Below are 24345 nucleotides of genomic sequence, written 5' to 3' on the forward strand. Positions count from 1 at the left end.
AAACACAGATGAAGGTCTGACACAGCTTCCTAGGCTGTTCTTACAGGAAGCAGACCTCCACCAGGTGGGAGTGCTGACCACCAGCACGGAGACCCCAGACCAGCTGAAACCAGAAGACGGGATGCTTGAAACATCGCCTCGATGCTGACCAATGCAGGAGCTGCTCACATCCTGCGCGGCCCCTCCCTCGCTCAGCCTTTAAAACCTCTGTCCTCCACGTGGCAACCAGGAGGCAGTCTCAGGACATTCGTCCACCCTCTCCCCAGGCTGCCGGCCTCCTGAATGAAGCAACCTTTCCTTTTCCACCGACACTTGTCTCTCGAGTACTGGCCTTTCGAGCGGCCGACCTTGGGTCCAGCACCAGCTTCATCTGGTTATGAGCCCAGTGTCTGGACAGCTGCCGGGCAGGTGGAGGGCACCCAAGGGTGGAGCTGCTGTGACGGGTCAGTTGGACAAAACCGGAGCGCGGTAACAAGCACTTGTACTGGGCCATGTACTTGTCTTCTTTGGTGGTAAGTTGTACTTAGTTCATGGTTAAAAGTGAGATGTTCCAATTACTTTTTGTAAAATAGAGCTGCCTTCAATAACCAGTGGCCTTTATAACAGGAAAAATAAACGGTCTTAGGTCATTATTCAGAGAGAACAACAGGCAAAACGGCAAAAAGAGCCTCATTTTTAAATCTGAAAAGCACGTTAGGACCGTGCACTGTGGCCAGCTTGTCTCTGGGCTTTGTCACAGGCTCCAAACAGCAGCACACCTGCAGAGCCCCTAGAACCAAGCGCGCTCCCCGCACTTCCCCACATCCTGTGCCTGACCTGGCACCCACCACAGATCAGACAGAATTATGATCCTGCACACACTCCACTCCCAATGGAAGAGACGTTCTAAAAGAACATGTGAAGAATTTCCGGAACACACTGCTAACACTTTTCATCTATTACAGAGCATCTTTCTTTTGGAGAAAAACATTTTAATAGTCCATAAATGTTTAAGATTTAAATTTCCCCAAAATCACTGAATCTGCATTGTTGTTATTTAAAACAAATGACACTTGAGAAAAATGCAGAAATAGTACAATTCTCAACAGTCTAATCATTCCCCCATTTTGTTAATAATCATAAGCTTCATTAATTTTTGTATAAAATTTAGTATTCTGTCTCCAGCTTTTCAAAAATTGTTGGTTTATATGTGCTAGTCTTTCCCTTACTTGTGGTCTAAATACCATAGGACCAGAATGAATATCGTTTGCTTCTTTATAACCTGAAAAACACAGAGAAGGATCAATCCTACTTTACACATTTAGTGCCCTAATATACGATTTTTTTCTAGAAAGATAGTTTCCTATGTAAATAATTAATTTTGACTTGCCAAATTTTTCAAATTTTCCTTTGATTCAATCAGTAAATCACATCTATTTCCAAATGTAATGTAGCTTGGATTCACACATTTTTGTTTGACTATTTCCAGAGAAGAAAGATATTTATCATCAGCCACGTGCAGGGATTACATAATATTGTGTAACGTATCAAGTCACAGGGCGACCTGGAGGTCCACACTGGGACCCCCCCACCGCACTCCCAAGGCTCAGGGACTGTCCTGATCCGGGCTCAGCCACATGGCAGGACGAGACGCTCCCTCCTGGACGCTGTGATGGTGGCAGTGACTGCTCTGCGTCCGCGCAGAGCAAAGCAAGCATTTCTACGGGGATTCGTCTCCCGTTTTCATTTTCACGCATTGAGAACGGAAACGCGGGTAGAACAGGTGCTACTACACGTGCAGAGGCTCTTACTGCTGAGTTTACCAACGATACATTTCAATGAAGCGGGCATTTCTCTTCGTAAATTTTATTTTATTTTATTGTTTAACACCACACCATTATTGTGGTATGATTCCTGTACAGTAAATGACACATGTTTCAGATGTACACTTGGATGAATTTTGATAGATGTCTACACCCATGAAACCACCACCACAATCAAGACAGCTAACATTTCCATCACTCCCCAAGGGGTGTAGATTTCAAAATCCCAATTTATCCCTTCCCACCCCCTTTCCCCACTGGTAACCACAAGTTTGTCCTCTATGTCTGTAAGTCTGTTTCTGTTCTGCAGGTAACTTCTTTGTGTCCTTTTTTTTTTTAGGTTCCACATATAAGTTATACCATGTGGTATTTTTATTTCTCTTTCTGGCTTCCTTCACTTAGTGTGATGATCTCCAGTTTCATCCACATTGCTGCAAATGGCATTATTTCTACTTTTTATGGCTGAGTAGTATTCCATTGTGCACACACGTGTGTGTATCACATCTTCTTTACCCAGTCATCTATTGACAGGACATTTGGGTTGTTTCCATATCTTGGCTAATGGAAACAGTGCTGCTGTGAACTGAGGTGCACATATCTTTTCAAATTATATTTTTCTCCAGATATATGCCCAGGAGTGGGATTGCCGGATCATGTGGTAAGTCTACTTCTAGTTTCTCATTTCTTGTGACCATTATCTTCACTCAGCCTTTCCTGGAAGGCTGGGATCCCCCCAGAGAAATGCATCTTATTTCTAAGAATAGGAGAACTGTTCTGAGATTTCTGCAGGAGACTGATGATGCATCCAGTATGTTATCTCCATTAAATATTTTTATCTGAAATACTGAAAATTTCTTGAATATGTTTACTTAGGATAATTTCAGTGAGCCACTTCAGACAATTAAGTTATACCAGCTCTGTCTCTTTTTTTTTCAATATAAGCCAACTTCCAAACAAAGAGTTTTAAAGAAATCATGTACTCTCACCACAAACATAAAATCACGGGTTAGATTAGATACTGTTGCTATAGAACACACAGGATGTGCCAGGTTAGTATGGCTCAGTGAAATCAAGGCCCTTGTAATTCTGTTTCAGTACAGTTCACCCTATTTGGAGGTTAGCAGATAAGTCTGAAGACCACCTTTGTAAGGAGTGACAGCTTTCACAACGAGCCAGATGACAGGCTTCGTTTCTACTCACTAACATTGTATCTCTTTTTGTAAACGGGGCTGAACTGTTACATGTTTATGACAAACGAACTATTTTAAATGCCCTTTTATTTCTCTTTAACAATGAAATTTCCTTTTTGATTTATCAATCTTCTAAACCAAGTAAAGAGTATGAATACATTTATTTATTTACTTACTTAGTTATTTATTTGCTAAAAAGATAGAAACCATTTTCATAGCACCAGCGCTTTGGGACAACCTCACCTGCTACTGTTCTCAACGCAAAAATACTTTCCATGCAAAGTCCGCCGAGCACCCAAAGGACCTAGGGAAGCCCCTGCGGGCAGGGCAGTCTGCTTCCTGCTGGAAATTCTAAGTCTTTATACAAACTATCTTGGAGATTTGTATTTACAAGAACTTTAAAAATCTCATTTCTATTCCACGTGGCCAGCCTCCGGTTTTAAAACGCTCACCTCTCTGACTTGCATATCTCAGCTCCTCCCATCGGTTCTCACTGTACGTGGGAGAGGTATCCACCACGACCCTGTCCTGTGGGTGCTGTCTCTTTATCTGGATGCCCCAGGAAGCAAGTCTGCATTAATACGTCAGCAGTAAGTAGCCACACTGCCGTCCCCAACCAGCATCCTGAAGCCAAAGTAAGTTTGCTTTTTACTTGGACTGCTTTCAAATCAGGTCACTCATTCTGTGATTTCTGGACTCCATGTAACAGTCTTTATAAAGATTTATGTTTATTTAAAACTTGTCACTTCTCAGTTGTATCGTGGCTTACTTTAACAAGTCTGAGTCTCACTGTATCATTCATGGAGGAATCCATTCTTCTGACACTGTCTGATATTCAGATTTGATAAACGTGTTTTCTAGGTCTTCTCCAAGTTATTGGGAAACCACGAGACACAGGCTAGAAGAGGCAGATTAATGTATAAATACACATCTGATAAGGGATTCCACGTCCTCCCCTTCCTGTGCCCCCAGGCTGTTAAGTGGGGGTGTTTGGTGATGTCCTTGTCAGTCAGCACCTCCACTGGACTCTGATTTGTCAAGAACAGTCCTATTCACACACCTCTATTTCCTTTAACATCCTGACCTTTTTTCTGGGTGCAACTGGACAGTTTTATTCTTCCTAAAAATAGAGCTGTGAAGAATTACCATTAACATGGCAAATCTGAATTTTCACTGTATAGGCAAACTGACAATAAGAAAGTTTTTCTGTTTATTTGCCGTTATGTTTTTATATATGTGTGTGTGTGTGTGTGTGTATTACATAAGGTTTTCTTTTATTTAAAAGGTCATTCACAAGTTACCATATCCAGTGATTTACTTCCATCATACAGCTGAATGTGTTGTGTTTGGAATTCCAGTCTTACATTTAAAAGTCAGGTGGGTTGCCCAGAAGTTTAGAGGAACTGGTTTTGTTCTTAATCGTTTCCACACTGAGGCTGTCAGTCACCTGAAAGCATCAGGTTTGATCACTACCACAAGACACACGTCTTAAGGGAAGTACTGGTGTTGCACAAACGTTCTTATTTCAGAAGCAAAGATGACAGGCGGAGGGGAGCAAAGGGGAGAGTAAACTGCTGAGACAGACACAAAGTAAGAGAAGACGTCACCAATAATGACATCACGCATTTAGCTATAAAACTGTAGGAATCACAGGATGCTAAGGCTTCTGAACTAACTGGCTACACTCATCTACACCCTGGGGCACATGGAACTGAAAGTCTTCCCTACCAAGATTCTTTCTCCCTACACTCGAAACTGCTATTAAATACTACTTGTAAAGTCCAGAAACTCTTGTCCATTCTATTTTCAGAATTTATAAAACCAAGAACACTTCTAATGTCAACAGTGACCTCAGCATTTCCTTAAAAGGTTCAAGGATAATATTCAAGTAGAAGTTACCTAAAGAAACAGAACAATTCCTTTATATGTATTTTTTAAACATCTGAGGTGATTTTTAATGTTGTGTCTTAAACTATTCAAAAAGGGCCAAAAGGGAATAGGTGATGAGAAACAAGGCTCCACTTCTCATGTATCTGTACGGAAACTTGCACTGGTATTTTCCAGAGAAACTATTTCCTGAATAATTTGTTAGTTACCGGCTTTAAAGAGCTATGCTTTTATGGATTTTAAACAGTGTTTATCCTTGATTCATCAACCAGAGGAATTTCTTGATACAATATAAATACTCCTGCAAGGAAGGCTGTTTCATCATTGAAAGCTCAGCGATGCCTTGGGGAAAGTGCATTGTTATGTTGGCTCCGACAACCTGAGCCTTGACTGTAAGTTCTCGGTTCCTCTGTTCACAAGTGGTCACATCTAACACAGAAAACCAGCCGCAGCTCTGACTCTGTCCTAAATCTGGTACTCCGGCTCACCCAGCTCTCCTCAGCTTTCTGAGTTTCACTTTTCCCTGAGAGTTTTAAGCATAAAATAGTGTAAGAAAAATAGAACAAGTGTTCATGTATTCAAATTCCAACATTAACAGGATTGTGTCATTTTTTTCAGCTACAAATATTTCAGTTGCCCATTTTCTCGGTTTTTTTCCATAACTTCACAGACTACAACTACAATGACCTTACATGGAAACTTCCCCAGGCTGCTACTTCCAGATCCCAGGAGAGAAGTGGCTTTTCAGCTGAATCTGCTGACACACCCTCTTCCTTAATTTGAGATTTTCCTTGTGAATCTACTTCAATGAAGTGTGTTTTCCATGTTGAGTCCTCTGTCTCCAGCTGTGAAAGTAACCCTGGGGGGTGGTCTTTGCTTTGGCCTCCACGGGGGCCCTAGAGATTTTCCGAGCTCTGTCCCAGTTTTTACAATATTTCTGTGGAGCCCAGTACCTACGGCACAGGATGGGAGGGCCTGGAGCATCCCCCCCATGGCTCCTTATTCACCATCACCCACTGAGGACCTTCTCCTTTATGGCAGTTCCACTGAGAGGCTAAGAGCAGCTCAGACGCTGACCCCAGCTGCCTGGCTGTCCTAGGTGGCTGGTCAACCCCTTCCTTCTGAGTAGCTGACCTCAGACCCACCAGCCTCACGTCTGCCCTGAGAGGCCCTGAGCCCGAGGTCACCTTCGGGTGGAGGTGCCAGGACCCCTCTGAACGAGCCCACCTGTGCTTGTTGGTCCCCAGAATGCTGTGCACTTTATAACGTAGAATACGTATAAATTAACTACAAAATGCAACAGTGGGTGATTAAAGAGAAAATTGATTCTAATCTGAATTTTCCAGTAAGTATACACTAAAAATATCAACCAAGAAAAATGTCCATAAAATTTGGTTAAATCATGTAAGACATGAAGTCAAATCAATCCTTTAACAGTAGATCAGTGGTACCTTATGAGTAAACAATTTGAGAAGTCAGATTTACACATAAAAAGCTAATCTCACTAGCCATAAATAGATCACACAGGGGAAAAAAGAAAGAAGGAAAAATACTGAGCATTTATTTACATCAAGACGGAAAACCAGGATGTCATCTTGTGCTACAAATTTCACTGTGATACAATGGAGGAACTAAGAAAGATGTGTTTCTTTTTCAAGCTGGGCACCACTCATTTACCTGCTTGTAGACCTTCTGGGAAGAACTGGAAGATCTCTGCTGAGTCACAAATTCAGAATACGGAAGCTTGCGGAAAAGGTTACTAAATATCCTTCTTCAGACCAGTGACTTACATGGTTAACGATTTCTGACAAGTCAACCTTTCAGTGCCTCTAGTAACTTAAAGAATTATATGTTTAACTATGATGAGACAGTGGTACACACTAAACCTGAAATTCTGAGGGAAAACAGCATTGCTGCTCTCTTCAAGAACATGAGATGTTTATACTTGAGCAACTGAGATGGTGCTTGTTACCTGCTGCTAAACTACCTCAAGTTAGAGCAAACAGAACAATTCTGGAGGAAATTAAGCCACAATATAAGAGGCGAATCCTACATGTATTTTTTTTTTATTATGAATCATATTTACCTTTTTACAACTTGAAGTTATAATTCTCCAGATTATTTTAAAAGACAGACACCATCCACCCCTGTCTAGCTCAGCTTCAAGAAAGACAGATAAACAGAAATTTCTCTACATGCAACGAAACAAACAGAAGGAAAAAAGTGGTATCCAACAAGGGTCAAACCACACAATGACTCACGGATTCCCAGCTGTGCAGCCCAACTTGGAGAATATTTGTATCACCTGAATTCTGTGAACATTTTCATGAAACTTCTGACCTCAAAGCTGGGAGCCATCTGGGTTGTAACCCAGCATCAAATCACTGTCAAGTTTCCTACCACTCACTCACCACAGTTCTTCAAATTCATCCAGACTAGGACATGTCAGTGCTCTCCGGGAACCCCGAAGATGTTGCGGGTGGACACCGAGCCTTCAGTGCCGCAGCGGTAGGCGCCTCCTCACCAGCACACCGTGTCAGCACCACCCCCCTGCCGATGTTCCACTCCTTCAGGTGTCTGGTTAACATTTAAAACTGCCAAGTAACAAGCTCTAGAAAAGGGGAATTTTGATCACTTAACTCCTCAGAAGGCAGCAGCAGAGGTGCACCCATGCTGACCTGGGAAAGTCTCGGACGCCTGAAGAAAAGGAAACGCCTGCCAGGACTGGGGGCCGCTCCCGTCCTGCAGGTTTGCAGCGGCCGAAACCGCCTGCCCCGAGGCGGGCGGAATTCTACCTGTGGCAGAAATGACGCCCTGAGACAGAAAACCCTGGAAGGAAGGCGCGGTTTGCATCCTCCGCAGGATGTGCCACAAAGCCTGAGACGTGAACGTCCCAGGCCAGGACTTGCTGAAACGAGCACTTGACTTCAAAGCCAGCAGGTGGATCAAAGCACCTAACACGCGAACCGGCGTGGAGTTCTGACCCGACGTGCTACACCGCTGTCCTCGGGGCAGCGCCACGAGTGGGAGCTGCGGTGCGGGGGCGTGGGGGTGGGGTGAGTGGGGGGTGCGGGGGGAGGGCACGGGGGGAAGGGAGGGGGCCAGGGCAGTAAGGGGAGATGAATATTGAAATACGTTGCTAGTATTTGTAAAAATTAAACTATCTTTTTATTTCTTCAACACACAAAACAGCGATGGACGGGCACTAAAATAAAGCCAGCAACATGTGAAACTCAAGGTCAAATGTAACTGAAGAGTTATTTCACTGTAAGAATGAGGACAAGGCCACTTTCTAGATTATTTACATCCATTTCATAGCATATAGATGAACTTTAACCATTAAGTAGCGTAAAATGTTCCCTGTGTGTTGAGCACCTCTCATTCGATAAACTATTCTCAGAGGACTATGCATTTTTCTGAGCTGAAACAACTCCTCAAGGCCACCCTGGCCATGTAACGGGTGCTGCTCAAGGTGTTGAAAATCTCCGTCAAATTTTCACTCCTAAGTATTAATACAAGTATTAATACAAGAAACTAGGAAACAAAACAGGAAAGAAGCAGACTCACAAATACAGAGAACAAACTAGAGGTTACTGGGGAGGAGGGGGAACATGGGGGTGGGGGAGGGGGAGGCATGAACTACTGGGTGTAAGACAGACCCAAGGATGGACTGCACACGTGGGGAAGAGCCAATATGTGGTAATAACTGTAGATGGAAAGCAATCTTTGAAAACTGTATAAAAATAAAAACTAAAAAAAAATTTTACAGGGTACAGAATGGAACTTAATAGAAATTACACAGACTTCCCAAAGTTATCCACAGAAGGAATTAATCACATTAGCCGAAATAAAGCACAATATCTCAAAAAAAAAAAAAAAAAGTGAAGCGATCTTTAAAACAACACTAGGTGGAGCCCCGTGAAATCGCTGGTGTTCTGCGACCCTGACCCACAGACAGACAGTTTCATGACGCCAGAGCAATGTAGGCTGTGCTCCTTACTGACGTCTAACCCTTGAACTTACATGTAAATAAACCTTCCCTCCCGAGACAAGAACAGAACTGTCCGCCATCTGCGGGGCGTGGGATGTCAGAACCCTCAGTGTCACATTCTGCCACATTTTGGGCCCGTTCCTGGGGCCAGAAGGGGTTTCTGACACTCGCTGTTTCCCACGGGAGCCTGTCCACAGCAGGCTCTGAACAGACCTGAGCCACTTGGAATACAAACACAGTCTATTTTCAACTGTCTAAATCCTGATTCCACTAACAGAAGATGGTAGGAGCTATCTGCTCAGCTCTGTCCACTGAGCAGAAGGATTAAAAAATACCTGATACTTTCAACAAATCGGAGTCTCTGACGCTATCAGAAGTCATAAAGGCGCGTGGTTTCGCCATCAGCTACAATGCATTTGAAGATTCCCGTCAGTAACGTTTCTAGACTGTCCTTTCTAGTTAGCATACTATGTGCTATTTTAGTGTAACTTAAGAATTCAGTTCCTAAAAAATTATGGTATCAGACTGCGTTGTTGAAACAACTGTTTAAATGGGAAACTGAGGATTGAAGGTGTAGAATTTAAGGCATGGCACACTTGTCTTCCACTTGCAATTAAAATAGTAAAGATGGCACAAACTGAAGGCAGTTTGTATGACGCTGGTGGAGCTGAAGGGACGCACAGACGAGCCGAGCCGGCTCTCAGACCCGCAGGTGCCAGCGCTGCCCTCCAGCCACTACCAGCCAAGTCACCGGCTCCCGGAATCACACCAGTCTTTATAAACTTTACTATCCACTGTTCGAGAAATCCACCATAACATTTTTTAAAAAGTTAAAAACACGCATTTACAAAATCAAATTAAATCATGGCTGAGTTCAGAACTACCAATAATACACAAACCACAAGACAAGCAGTTAATGACCACCGAAAGATACCAAGCATGTGTGTTCCCCCCGAGCTGATCACCATGATGACACGGGTTGGACTCAGCTGTGATGACTCTGAAATTTTAACCAGCACTTTCCCCTGTCGAACAAACCGCGGTTCTTACAAAATCAGCCAGTTATTCCTTACCAACATTATAAAAACTCCTGCTGTAAGAGAAATATCTTTCCCCAGGATTTTGCATCCACAGGGAGGAAACAGAAATGTGCTGTGGTCCTCACTGCCCATCACTGCTTGTAACTTAACTTCCCTCCAGTCCTTTACGACTGGCTGTGCACCTACAATGTGCCAGGAATACTGTGCTTTGAACCACCTGGAGGCTCTATTAACACACAAATCACCCCATCTCCATCCCCATTTCCAGAGCTTCTGACAGAGCAGGCGGGGGAGGGGCATGAGGACTTGCATCTCTAGTCCTGAGGAGCTCCCAACAATCCCAGGTGGTCTGGAGAACCCTCTCCTGGGGTGGAGTCTTCCCTCATCAGGTGTACACGCTAGTGCAGAGACTTGTGCACAGGTCAGCGGAGCGTACCTTCCCATCATTACGTCAGAGAAAGTTAGCTGAATTGACTTCTCCTGGGCGGCAGATTTTCCACTCCTCTGGGTCCACAGCTGGCTGGATTCCTACGCTGCAGCGCTAACCAGGTACAAAGCACTGTCATCTGAGCCACTTCCTGGCAGGTTTCAAGGGTGAAATCAATCAATCAGACACATTGATTTCTTGTTCTGACCCTAATATGAGTAAATGATATCATACAAAGGGCTGCCTTATAAAGTTTCAAGAATACAGTTTCTCTCCTCTGGAGATTTTCCATTTATTCCTACAGATGGCAGGTCCTCCACCCAGGGGTCAGCAGGGGATGCACAGAGCCCTCAGGGAGCGTGGGCCCCACAGCACCGTCCCCAGGCTGGGACCCCACCTCTGTGCTGCATTCACAAAGAAGAGAAGCTATTCCAGATGGGAGTTCAGCTGGCACTGTCAGAGAGGGAGGGGTCTGGACACAAACCTTTAGAGAATCTACACAAATCAGCCAGAAACTCCTGCTGCTCTAGCTTCAGTGTCTCATGTGTCGGGGGTGAAACTGGACTTTCTCTCCATCCCTGACCGAGATCTAGTATGCAGTGGACCCACACTTGTCCAAGAAATACCTATAAATAGGAGTCTCAGAGTAATCTTCCTTCCTGCAAGGGAGGTGAAACTTGGGAGAAAACTGAGAAGTTGAATTTGAAACTCCTATCATAGGTAGTTTGAAGAGACTAAGAAAAAATTAATTTTCTGGAGAAGTGTCACAGCTAAAATGACTCTTTCCTTTTATGAATAGTAGAACCAAACATAAAATCTTTCAAGAAATCTAACTGTAAGCAGCTCTCTACTGTAAACCGCCCTCAGCAGGAAACCCCCTTTGCCTGGTCACTTCAGCAGAGCTACACTGCAACTAACACCTACAGTGGCTTGTATCATACAAGCGGCACTAGTGTAGGGACTGACAGACGGACTAGTCGTGGTATAAACAGGTGAAGTAAACTTACGGTGTTAATAAAGCATGGTACTGTAAATGAATTTTCTCTTCCTTACGATTTTCTTAATAACATTTTCTTTTCCCTAGCTTACTTTATGAATACAGTTTATAACACATATACAAAATATGCGGTAATGGATTGTTCATGTTATCAGTAAGGCTTCCCAGAACATACAAAGGGCTCATGCAACTCAGTAACAACAAAAAACAACCCAATCTAAAAATGGGCAAAAGACCTAAACAAGCAAGTCTCCAATGAAGACATACAAATGGCCAATAGGCACATGAGAAAATGCTCAATATCACAAATTATCAGAGAAATGCAAATCAAAACTACATGAGGTACCACCTCTCACCAGTCAGAATGGCCATCATTAAAAAGTCCACAAATGATAAATGCTGGAGAGGGTATGGAGAAAAGGGAACCCTCCTACACTGCTGGTGGGAACATATTTGGTGCAGCCACTATGGAGGACAGTTTGGAGATTCTTCAAAAAACTAATAATAGCCTTACCATATGATCCAGCAATCCCAGTCCTGGAAATATACCCAGAGAAACCAATTCGAAAAGATACACACACCCCAGTGTTCACAGTAGCACTAAATACAACAATCAGGGCATGGAAGCAACCTAAACATCCATCAACAGATGACTGGATAAAGAAGATGTGGTGTATTTATACAATGGAATACTACTCAGCCATAAAAAGGAATGATATGCCATTTGCAGCAACATGGATGGATCTGGAGATTATGACACTAAGTGAAGTAACTCAGACAAAGAAAGAAAAATACCATATGATATCACTTATATGTGGAATCTAAAAAAATGACACAATGAACTTACTTACAAAACAGAAACTGGCTCACAGACATAGAAAACAAACTTATGGTCACCACAGGGGAAAGGAGGGGGAGGGATAAATTAGCAGTTTGGAATTTGCAGACACACACTACTGTATATAAAACAGATAAACAACAAAGTCCTACTGTACAGCACAGGGAACTATAGTTAGTATCTTGTAATAGCCTATAATGGAAAATAATACTAAGAGGAACATATACATGTAAATAATTGAATCACTACGGCCATACACCAGAAACTCACACAACATTGTGTATCCACTACACTTGAATAAAAAAAAAATTAGCACTAAATGACTGACCAGTTTCATTGTGACCAAAGTACTTTATCAGCTACTACCTTAACACTGATCAGTTGTTTGCTCCAGAAGGAAAAATACATCTAAAACACACATTTTAGACACAGTACTTCATAGGTGGCATTGCTGAAGATTTCTTACCCATGGAAAGAAGCACCCAGCTGATACTCCCAAGATAACTGAAATTTACAGAAGGACAATACTTGCTATAATAATTGAGGCTAAAGGAAAAAACTTCACTTAGGATATAATTTTAAAAGTCAGGTGCATGTACATTAGTAAATTTCCTTGTGCATTCAATGACAACTTTCATTGCAAAACATTTTAATCGCGGGGAAAGGTCAAACTATAAAGAAACTTTCATCACTTACCTCTCTTCGCGTTTCTGCTGGTGCTTGTGGTCGTACCTGAAGGACACGGGCAGTGACCTTCACATCTGACTGAGATCTGCTTTCCTAAGACACATGCCTGATATTCTAGTTTGCACTGTATAAAAAGAGAAAAAAACAGGAATTCAGGTACACTGAGTTATAGCAACAGGATGTCAAGGACATGACAACAGTGCACCTGCAATGTGATGACAGGTGCTGCGAGAAAGAGATGGGAACGGAAAAGACCAAGAGCATCTCACCGGACCCACTGCCCGGAGGGCCACCTCCTAACGTGGCCTCTGGGGCTGGCTTCTTAAACACTCCCAGCCTCAGTGTCCCCATATTAATAACTGGGATAATAATAACTAATCCTACAGAATTTTAAGAATCAAAACAGCAGTAGCTACCATGAACAGGCTCTCAGTCATTGTGAACAAAACCTGAAGGGAATTAAAGGCAATGATCAGTCATTACTGGCACAATGGAGAATTTTTTTGGTTATTTACTTTTGCTTTGTTTTGGTTTTCTTTGTAAACATTACTCTTTATGGAATTTTAAGCCTGAGTATCCTTACATCACTCTTAAGAGAATGTTTTATAACTGCACATTTGACATGATTTAAAAATTGTAAACCTACTCCATTTTCAAGAGGCAATCATTATCTTCCTGCTCTAAAAAAATAGATGTTGCTAATTCTGAAGTAATGTGATTTCTTTCAAGTCTGTGTCCATAATTTACTCAGTACAAATTATTTTAAAATTAAACAGAGCAGACTTTCTGGCTCCAATCGACAAATGTACCAGTGACTAATTGAATTCGGCTTCAACTGATACCAAGAAGCACTGAATATACCCAATGGCTAATCACATTACTCACATCAGTAAAACATTTTTTCCCTTGTCAAACAACTCTCTAATGGGCAGGCAAAGTTCCTAATCAGACCTGCAACAAATGATCAAACATTATTACACTTGGAATATGCCTAGTTGGCCCTTTTGGATGAATAAACTCTTTCAGAGATATCGTATCAATAATTAAAAAAAAACTTGACACATAAACTTACTATGCATATTATATGTAATTTAAAATGTTCACTAGTGAATCAAAAGTAGAAATAAAGAGATTATGAGTACTTTAATAAAAGACAAGTTATATAAAACTTTGAGACTTCAAATTTAATATTCTCTACTGTAACCTCTTTTAACTTAATATTCAGAAAACCTGGATTGGTCAAAAGGTAACTTTGACCCACGGACATACTTGAAGAACAGGTCGAGCAGTTCTAAGTGTATGTGCACAGAGCCAAAACTGGATTTATGACAGCTACTAGGGAATTCTGAAACTTGAAAATACGTTTGCTCCCTTCAAAGATATGCTATGCCACATTCATTTACATTTTAAATGTAGTTTATTTTAGCAGTGACTTTTTTATTAAAAAAAAATGGAAGTCTGAAAAATACTTCCAGTATTTGTGAACCACAAAAATTCACAAGCTGTTAGTTTATTAAAAAGGGAATCACATTATCTGCTCAAAAGTTGATGATTCACTGTTCATAATGTTACCAAGAGAATAACTGATCAGAAAAGAGCACCATCTTTATAAAAATTTGGTTAATTTTCATCAAAAAAGTTTTACCTCTTAGCTAATTTTCTTTGACATATTACAATTTAAAAATTTCAAAGCTGTCTTTGTGACTTGCAAGGCATGAGGAAGTTATAGCTTTGTAAAAGAATTACTTTATAAAGGAAAGAAGTTCTCTTTCAGAATGAGTCTCTGGAATGTCTTTTCTGCATGCATTTCTGCAAAGAGCAACAGAGTCAGATGTGTAGCGAATCCACCCCACACGTTCCAGCTTCCTGTAATCAGAAAATCATTTAGTTTCTTTTACTTATAGATTGATTTTGAAAAAAAATTCATGAAGAATTTTATTCAAAGAATATAAGGATATTAAAAGTACTATTTAAAAATATTTTTAGCTACATTCACTGGTTGCTATTTCTAATTAGTAATGTTCAATTTACTTAATTATCACAAATCTGAAATATTTATAACAGTATAAGTGATCTAAAATATCCCATAAAGGGCATGCTCATTAGTCTGTAATTTACCAAAAATGAAAATACTGTGGAGAAAGACATGATTAACGCATTCCTGGCCCTGAGGACTGAGAACACCTAAGTTAGGAGCAGTTGTGGGAAGCAAGCCTGCAGAATGGTTTTTCCAATGGTTAAAACTGACAATTGTCAGGGAAAATAAGTTAAAGCCATTTGTTTAAACACAGGTTCTCAGAAGAAACTGTGATCTTACTGTGGGGGATTTGGGCACCACAGAAAAGGACTCCAGGCATCAGACATGGTGACTGGCTGCTGTTACAGGTTTTCATGAGGATGCAGCCCCCACGGGACGTCTGATACAACCAGGGGGTGGGGGACTCCGCTGGCGTTACCAGTCAGAGGCCAGAGGTGCTGCTAAACATCCCACAAAGCACACGTCAGCCCCTTCAAGTTACAGCCGTATGGGATCTGGCTTCACAAGTCAGTGGTGCCCATGCTGAGAAGCCCTGATGAGGGCTGGTCCCCTGCGAGACAGAATCCATTCACTAAACTCTCAAGGCCTCCTCCATAATTTCCACAGGAATTGTGAGGGGGCATTCACTGAAGAATAGATGCAAAATAAAAACAACGGTACAAGTAAACTGCCAGCTAAAGCACGTCGCTCACCCAGAGGAAACAGAAAACACACAGCAGCGCAGACAACAGCCCAGTTTACAAACTCACTTCCACTGCGGCTTCCCTGGGTGAGAAGCCCTGTGTGTGCTACGTCATTTGGATGCATGACTCCTCTGACCACTGAGCAAGACAGGCATATTTTTAAAAATAAATTTCATAAATAAAGAGAGCTTCGGAAGTGGCTGATCAAAAGCACACGGCTACGGTGGGATCCAAGCACTATTTCATGGTGTTTCTGACGCAGGACAGAAGTAACCGCAGCAGGCGAGCGTAACGCCAGTGCTCCATCCAGTGTTGCAGCGGTAAAATCGCGTTTTCAAGTGAGAAAGAAACTGGGGGAGATGGAACGCCCTGAGTCACTGGTAGAGACTTGAGTTTTTCTGGCCCCTGCTGTTTCCCTTGCAGATGCAACCAGAGCAGGATTTCAAAGAAGACTCAGTTCCGCCCGAATCCAGTCCTTCACCAGGGGGGCCTGGCGTCTGCACCGTACGTCCTGATGAGGCAGGTCCACGGCGGGGAGCGGCAGAGCAGACGTGTTCCGTCTCCTGCGTCCACACTCTGCACCCTGCCAGGGAACGACCCCCTGCCCTCCGGGGTCGCTGCACCACGACAGTGGTGTCATTACCCAAGCCGCTTCAGAGGCGAGCAGGTGACTCTCCGGGTTCTTGGTTCCTGATGCTCGGTCTCCCGGCTTCTTCTCACCACGGGCACGGCCGCCAGAGACCCTCTGGGTCCTCGACGTCAGGCCGCCTCCACCTTCTCCCACAAGGCCTTCAGGTTCAGGTTTCCTGATTCCAGCCAGGGTCCGTTTCTTCCTGTGCCTCCAGGTTTCCACACTAGGGTTGAACTACCTCCCACTGTCAGCCGGGTCTTGTCTGTCTGGCTTGTTCCAGAGGCCACAGCCGACTCATGTCCGTCCACGTCACTAGACTAGTTTCCCTGGAGGGACAGCATTCAGGTGGCGGGAGGTGATGCACACTGAGAGGCGCTGGGGACCTTAGTCTGCCCGTGTAGTTTACATGATTATAAATTTATGCCACATAGTAGTAGACATTACATAGGGTGTGTCTGAGCCTTCTTTGCCCAGGAAAACAATTTCTCACTGAATTAATATTAAAACCACATTCCTGTATTAATGCTATGCACATTGTTATTAATAATTACTATGCATAAAGTACATACTATATTACACTATGACTCATTATATATCATTTTTCATATTATTCCTACTTTTATTTGTAGCCACATTAGTATTGGCCTTGCTGTTTCCCATCCCTGTGATCTCATGAACGTATTTAATATCTTTGTGCTTCAGAGTCCCTATCTTTAAAATATTAGTTTTGTATCTTAGTGTTGTTTGAGGAATAACTCATGTAAATACATTACATTCATTAACAAACGTTATTAATATAGTAACTCAGTGCAGTGAATGACACACACCAGGCATTCACTAAGTCTTAGCTTTCTTTCTAAGAATCTTTTCTCTGTTGGCACGAGCTGTGACTTTGACAAGAGAGACACAGAGCTTTCCCAAAGGTGCTGGGGGCACACTGGTCGTGAACTTCCAGACACTCCTGGAATATATCTCGGCTGGAATACTTTCTACCAACAGGGTGAGAGTGCCCCACGGCCAGGGACCTTTGCACATGGGTAGCCTCTGTATCTTGCTATAACCTGAGCTGTTGAAGAGCTGGAATACATGTGGCTTCTCTAAATCTCCCCTACGGCCCCCAGGATTCTTTTTTCTCGATAAAGTGATGAACACTAGATGTCACACAGGTGCCATCAGGGTGAAGCCCAGGCCTGACGGGTGTGTCAGTCAGGGGCTCGCTGCCCTCCACGCCCAGAGCAGCCCAGCGGTCATAGCGTGCCTGCCCCCGACTTGGCGCTGTGACTCTCCAGGGCTGTGACGCTCCGCGCCTCCTTTTCCTCATCTAGCGGCTGGCGGTCACGACAGAATCTGTGTTCTACGGCTGCTGTAATGATGAAGTTGGCACACAAAACATTTAGAACACAGCTTGACACTATTGCTCAGTTATTTTAGCCATTACCACCAAGACTGCTTCCATAGCGACAGCTGCTGCACACCGGCTGTGGCCGCTGCTTCCGTCAGAGAACATGCACGTTCAAGCATGTCCTGCATATTTTGAGATTTTTTCTGTCTCCTAAGAAATGCAAACTATGTGGAATATTTATAAAATGCAAGTTCCTTTGATCAAAAAGCCAAAGATCAAATTATCTAAGACAAGTTAACATGGAAATTCCACTAGTGAACATGTGTGGGGTTTTCCCTTTTTTAATAGATAGTAACACTACATACAGACACTGACATTGCACATTCTGCTCCACAAGGGCTGCAGAAAGCCTGGCTGACATCCACAAAACCTGTATGTAACTTCACACCTAATGGTAAAAACTGAAAACTTCCTCCTAAATTTGAACTAAGGCACAGGGGTACATTGAACGTTGTACTGGAAGGCTTAACCAGAACAGTAAGGCGAGAAAAAGAGAAAACGCATTAAAAAAAAAGAACAGGAGGAAATAAACTGCCTCTATTCATAGAGGACGATTATATACGTGGAAAATTCTCAGATATCTGCAGGACACTGCTAGAAATAAGTGCATTCAGCCAGGCGTCAATACACAAGGTCAGCGAAGAGAATTCAGTTGTAGGACAATACACCAGCATCAGCAGTCGAAACTGAAAGCAGCAACTGCGTTTACAACAGCGTCAATAGAAACAAGTTACTTAGCAATACACTTAGCAAACAGTTACAGACCTCTGTATCAAAAACTGCAGCACATTAACTAGCTCTGACAAAATGAAGACAGATACCTACTGTGTGGATTTGAATATTTCATATTGCTGTCAACCTCCTGCAATTTATCTACAGACTCAACAAAGTATGAATGAGTGAGTATTCTAGCTGGTTTTCTGTAGACACTGACAAACTGATTCTATAATTCATACGGATTAGGGTTCTGTCCAGATATATGCCCAGTAGTGGGATTGTCCCCAGTGTTCACAGCAGCACTATTTACAATACCCCAAGACATGGAAATGACCCAAATGCCCATCGACAGTTGACTGGGTAAAGAAGCTGTGGTATATTTATACAATGGAACACTACTCAGTCATAAAAAGAATACAGTAATGCCATTTGCAGCAACATGGATGGACCTGGAGATTGTCATGCTAAGTGAAGTAAGCCAGAAAGAGAAAGAAAAATACCCTATGATATCACTTACATGTACAATCTAAAAAAAAAAAAGCACAAATGAACTTATTTACAAAACAGAAACAGACTCACAGACATAGAAAACAACCTTATGGTTACTGGGGGAAGGAGGTGGGAAGGAATAAGTTTAGGCACTTGAGATTTACAAATGTTAACCACTATACATAAAAATAGACAAAAAACAAATTTCTTCTGTATAGCACAAGAAATTATATTTGGTATCTTGTAATAACCTTTAATAAAAAAGAATATGAAAACAAATAAATGTATGCACATGCACGATTGGGACACTGTGCTGTATACAAGAAACTGACACATTGTAACTGAATGTACTCCAATGAAAAAGAAAATTCACACAGAAATGCAAAGGGCAAATGCCAAAGCAACACTGAAGAGGTAGAATAAAGTTGACTTGCAGCATCTGAATCCAAAACTTAACAGGAAGATACAGCAAACAAGCAGTGTGGCACAGTCAACGGGCAGACAAGCAATTCGCTGAAGACAGACACAGAAACAGAGTCACGCTTTTAGGATCACTTCCCTTTTGACAAAGACACCCAAGCAATCCAGTGATACAGGAGATGGAATGACGTAGCAACAACTGACCACGCTGGAAAAATGACATTCACCCCCACCTCTGCCAAACACAAAACTCCATGACCACGTGTACCTAAAACCTAGAGTTCAAAGTTTAAATCCTTTAAGAAAACACAGAAGGTTGTCTTCTGCAAGAAGTTCTAACCACAGAAAATCGACGACTTAGACTTCCGCATCATGCAAAGTCTCTAAAACCATAACTTTAAAATATGGCCCTGAAATCACAGGCTTCAAACCAGTGAGAAAAAGCAACTATAAATTTAAAGGGCATATACTGCGATTTCTACTTCGTGATTCAAAGAAATGTAGTCATCACATTAATGATGTGTGGTAAAAAGATGAAGGGCAATTAATTTTTAAAAGTGTTTCTGCTCCAGATTTCCATTTTAAAAAAGTGAGTGGTTTAGACACGGACTCTGGACTTGGCTGAGACACTGGGCAAGTTACTTCACCTCCCTGTGCATCCGTGTTCGCATCTATAACGGAGTGAGAGGGAGTGAAAATGCCTAAAGCGTTCACAGCATCTGCCCAACGGAGAGCTGAACAGATGCCTGATCAGTGAGCACAGACACTGTGCAGACAGGAGACGAGGGGTTAATGCGCTGGGAAGGTCACGGGTCACTGCACTGCAGGATCAGTACAAAAGTTACAGCAGACGTAGGTGAGACTAGGTGAGACGCAGGCACAGGCCCGGCTCCAGCCCCACGTCAGGCACGGGAAGCACTGGTCCGAGCACCGGGAGGCCTGGACCGGGTCCTCCTGTCCCAGCAGCGTGGCTGGGCCTCAGTCCCCAGGGCGAGGCAGCCTGACCTCCCCAAGCTTCTGTCCAAGGTGCTGAGGTCACTGCACAGTCCCTGACCACCGGGGATTCGAGAACAAAAGCAGCAGAAGGTTGATAAGGAACCCATGACACTGCCAGACACTTCACTTCCATGTAATAAGGAAGGGGTTTTAGACTAAGTACTGAGTTTGGTGTTTTGAATTGCTGGTGAACGTGGTGAGTCTTGGAGAAGTGATGCAGGAACTTGCAGTGTGATGTGTGGTAATTAGCCAGGCAGAAAATGAAACAAGCAATCAAGACCATGGATGAAAAACTTTCAGATTTATATTTTACTGATTATCAGTAATTCAAAGACAAGTGTGTGAAACAGATACAGATTTTTCAACTTTTCATTTTCCTAAGGAATTACGATAAAACTAATTAAAGAAATTAATAAAATTACAAAACCCCTATAGTATCAGTGGAGTTTTGTGAACAACCATTTTAACACACAGTTGCTCACATGAAAGTTGGAAGGTTATAGTTTCAAAAATACATTAATATGTATTTGGAAAAATTAGTGAAAACTATCCTAAACTAATTGAATACATGTAACTCAAGAATCTTGAACGGGGCAGGAAAGTGAGCCTATGTCTTTGTTAAGGCTACAGAGGCAAAAAATAGTTTGTAAAGAAACAGCTGGGGAAAAAGATGAGGTGTTCAGGGTGCAGACAGGGATGAAAGCAGAAACCCTCAAAAGTAGGGGGTCCTCACCAGGCCAACGCTGAAAAGCAGTTCAAAGAGAAACAGTGCCCTTCCATTTCTGAGTGTCGATCTTCCAAAGTAAAATTATCTCAGCTCAGACAGCGTTCAGGGAAAGGCAGGCGGGATGATTAAATACCAGATCCTAACAGCAGAGTGATGAAACTTAATATGGAGTTTCTCAAATTGCAACAAAAAGTATGCTTCCACTTTAATGCTATTGCTCTATTTTATTAAAAACTACAAGAGCTGTTATACTTAAGAATTCAAAAGCAATCAATTGAAGGGAGGCAACAGCCACGCCTACACACAAAAATCACCTGGGGAGATTTTAAAACTTAGATTCACAGGGCCCCATCTCAAACCAATTTAAATAGCATCTCTGCAGCAGAGTCAGGAATTCCAGAACAAAGTGGATAAGCCTTCTGTTTAACCTGCCTTTCCTCAACACACACACACACGCACACACACACGCATACACATACATATGAACACAACACACACATACATACATACACAAATGCACACATACACACAACACAAACAATACATACATACACACACACAACATACAATACACACAACACACACATACACAGACACACACATATACACACAATACACACACACACACACACACAATTTCTTATATTCACCATTATTTAGTCCAGCTGCCAAGCACTGCATGACTAAATATGAGAGAAGAGAGTCAAAAATCACCCAGTGCTGTTCCCCGGAGTCTAGGTTACAGAGGCCCTGCTGAGTGCTAACACATTAGCACTATTTACGGACCCCTGCTCAGCAGAGGTGGGACACAGTTCACACAAGTCTGTGACAAACACGTCCGTGGTCTGACACTTACTCAGGCTTGCTGACACACTCCAAACAGATCTGCCCAAGAAACAAAGACCTTTATCTGCTTTGTCAATTTCAGGAATGACTACCTCTCAAGTACCCTTGGGCAGACTTACATTTCCATTTCCTGATACTGCCGAATTTGGAAGAATTCAGAAAACATTAGTTCTTTTGAAAAGGATTAGGTAGACTTCTAAAAAAAAGAGCTTTTCTTAACAAAAACATCAGATGATATTACAAAAATACTTCTTATGAAAATCACAAAAGTCCCACTGTTTCTCCAAGTAAACCTATTTTTCCACAGTTGTTCATCTGTTTATTTGTATTTTATGTATACATTTTAAAAAACACTCTGCCAAGGGTTGAGGGACAAGCCCACAAGTTCAGAGCTTGAACTCTGATAAAATAATTATTCAAAATGGGCTAATTTTTGTAACCAGGGACACTTTCCAAGAGTATATTCTAGTTACGTCACTCGACTAAAGCCCTCCTTTGGACACCTTCCGAAAACCCTCTTTCTCACCCCTCCACCCCGCACCTACTGATGCAGGTGTAATTTGTAATGCCCTCACCTCCAATTATGCTGTACGGTGGAATGTAATTTATAACTTCATCTTTATAAACTGAGCTGAAGGTAATGAGGAAATACTGTGGGTCTAAAATAGAACCTATAAGACTATTACTTGTAGTAGTAAAACCAAAACAAACCAAAGACCCAGCTTGCCAATGCAGGGAGTCTGAAACACAGAGCACTGGCAAGACATGGGTGTGGGCCCCTCACCCTGGACCGCAGGTCCTCGCTCTGGTCAATCTTTGTCACATCAGTGTTACTCAACGATGAATCAGAAACTCCACGCAAAGTGCTTCAAGGGCCACCGGGCACTTGGGATTCAGGGCTCACCATCAGTGCACCCACAAGTGCTGCCCAGCCCCGAAAGCTGTTTAAATCTGCCCTGTCAGCATCTGCTTAGTCTATGGACAAAGCCGAGTGAGCCAAGAGCCAAAGAAAGATGCCTGGGCCAGAAAGAGAAAGAAAAGTGCCATATGGTATCACTTATACGTGGAAAGTAAAACAAAGACAAGCAAACTTATTTACAAAACAGAAACAGACTCATAGACAAAACAAATCTATGGTTGCCAGAGGGGAAAGGGGGTGGGCAGGGATAAACTGGGCGTTTGAGATTTGCAGATACTAACTAATATACATAAAATAGATAAACAACAAGTTCATACTGTAGAGCACAGGGAACCATATTCAACACCTTGTAATAGCCTATAGTGAAAAAGAATCTGAAAAGGAATAAATGTATGTATAACTGAATCACTGTGCTGGACACTACAAATTAACACATTGTAAACCGACTCCACTTCAGTTTAAAAACTCCTGAGTAGAGGAAACATGTACATCGACTCAGACTCCAAACCAGTGACATTATTCACATGATTTTAATACTTAAATGAAGTGTTTGGAAAATTAACAGCTGTGGTCACTAATGAGAGGTACCATGTGTTTTATGCTAAATGACCGTAACTGTCTCACCTGGGAAGAGTAGGTGCGACCATCTGAGCCACAGACGGGGCTGGTGGAGACCCCCGGGCACTGCTTGCACCACTTATGCCTGACTGCTGCATCTTTCGTGCTGTGGAAAAAAATGAAACAAGCATACTTAATGCATTTATTTAAAAATTACATTAGCATCATGCCTTTTCTCCACCATCATTCCGACTCTTGAAGATAAATCAGAATCAACAAACTGTATTCTCATTTTCAATGTATTATTCCATAGTGTTTTTCACTATAAACTTATGTTTCACAACCAAAGGTTTCCAATAATAAGAGAACATATTCCTTAAAAATATTCTGCTAGTCACATACAGGCTACAGTTATACTTCATTTTGTGGATTTTAAATTTTAATTTGCAGTTGTGAAATGTGGTTTTGAAGCCCCCAAAACAGAAGCAACAGCTGGTCAGCAAGAGGACTTACACATCTGGGACCTTCCCAAGAGCCCCTCGAATTCCGCTGGAAAGGTATCAGGAACAGTCACCCACTTCCCCGGTGTCCCCAGGTGCCTGGAAGTTACAGCAGCTTACTTGTAGAGAAAACAGCAATCAGAAAAGACACCATTCCAGCAAAGGCCAGTATTTCGGGTCAAATCAGTGTGCTTGGTGAGAGCCAACCTCTTTTTATTGTGTGGCAATGACTCAAAACACACCCACCAGGCTCTGACCTGGAATAACCGGGGAAGCCTGTTCTCCGCCACCACCTACGGCTCAGCCACTCCCCGCTCCACTTCGACTGCACTGCTTCTGCTCTGCCTGTTTGTGTCAGGAGTTTACACACAGCGGGCAAAGGCCTTAAAAGTTGGGTAAAGACAAGAGGCGACCTCTACGGAAAGTGTACTGGTTAGGAGCCCTCTTCTAGGTCAGCCTCACTCTTGCCCGTGGAAGCTCTTTGCGGAGAGAGCAACGCAAGCCCACATCAGGGTGAGAAGGGCGCTTTACTACGGACTCGGCATTTCTTTCATGAATAA

The 24345-nt window shown here is 42.5% G+C and overlaps 1 protein-coding gene across 1 annotated transcript in view; it reads right to left on the reverse strand.

Moving 5' to 3' along the window:
• Positions 1–24345, reverse strand: part of SPOCK3 (SPARC (osteonectin), cwcv and kazal like domains proteoglycan 3) — a 131368-nt gene that overhangs the window by 37363 nt on the left and 69660 nt on the right. Inside the window, 2 exon segments of the mRNA XM_032470773.1 lie at positions 12869–12983; positions 23352–23451. Coding sequence (XP_032326664.1) covers positions 12869–12983; positions 23352–23451 — 215 coding nt within the window.

Source organism: Camelus ferus, chromosome 31, assembly GCF_009834535.1.
Source record: "Camelus ferus isolate YT-003-E chromosome 31, BCGSAC_Cfer_1.0, whole genome shotgun sequence".
NCBI classification, from domain to species: domain Eukaryota; kingdom Metazoa; phylum Chordata; class Mammalia; order Artiodactyla; family Camelidae; genus Camelus; species Camelus ferus.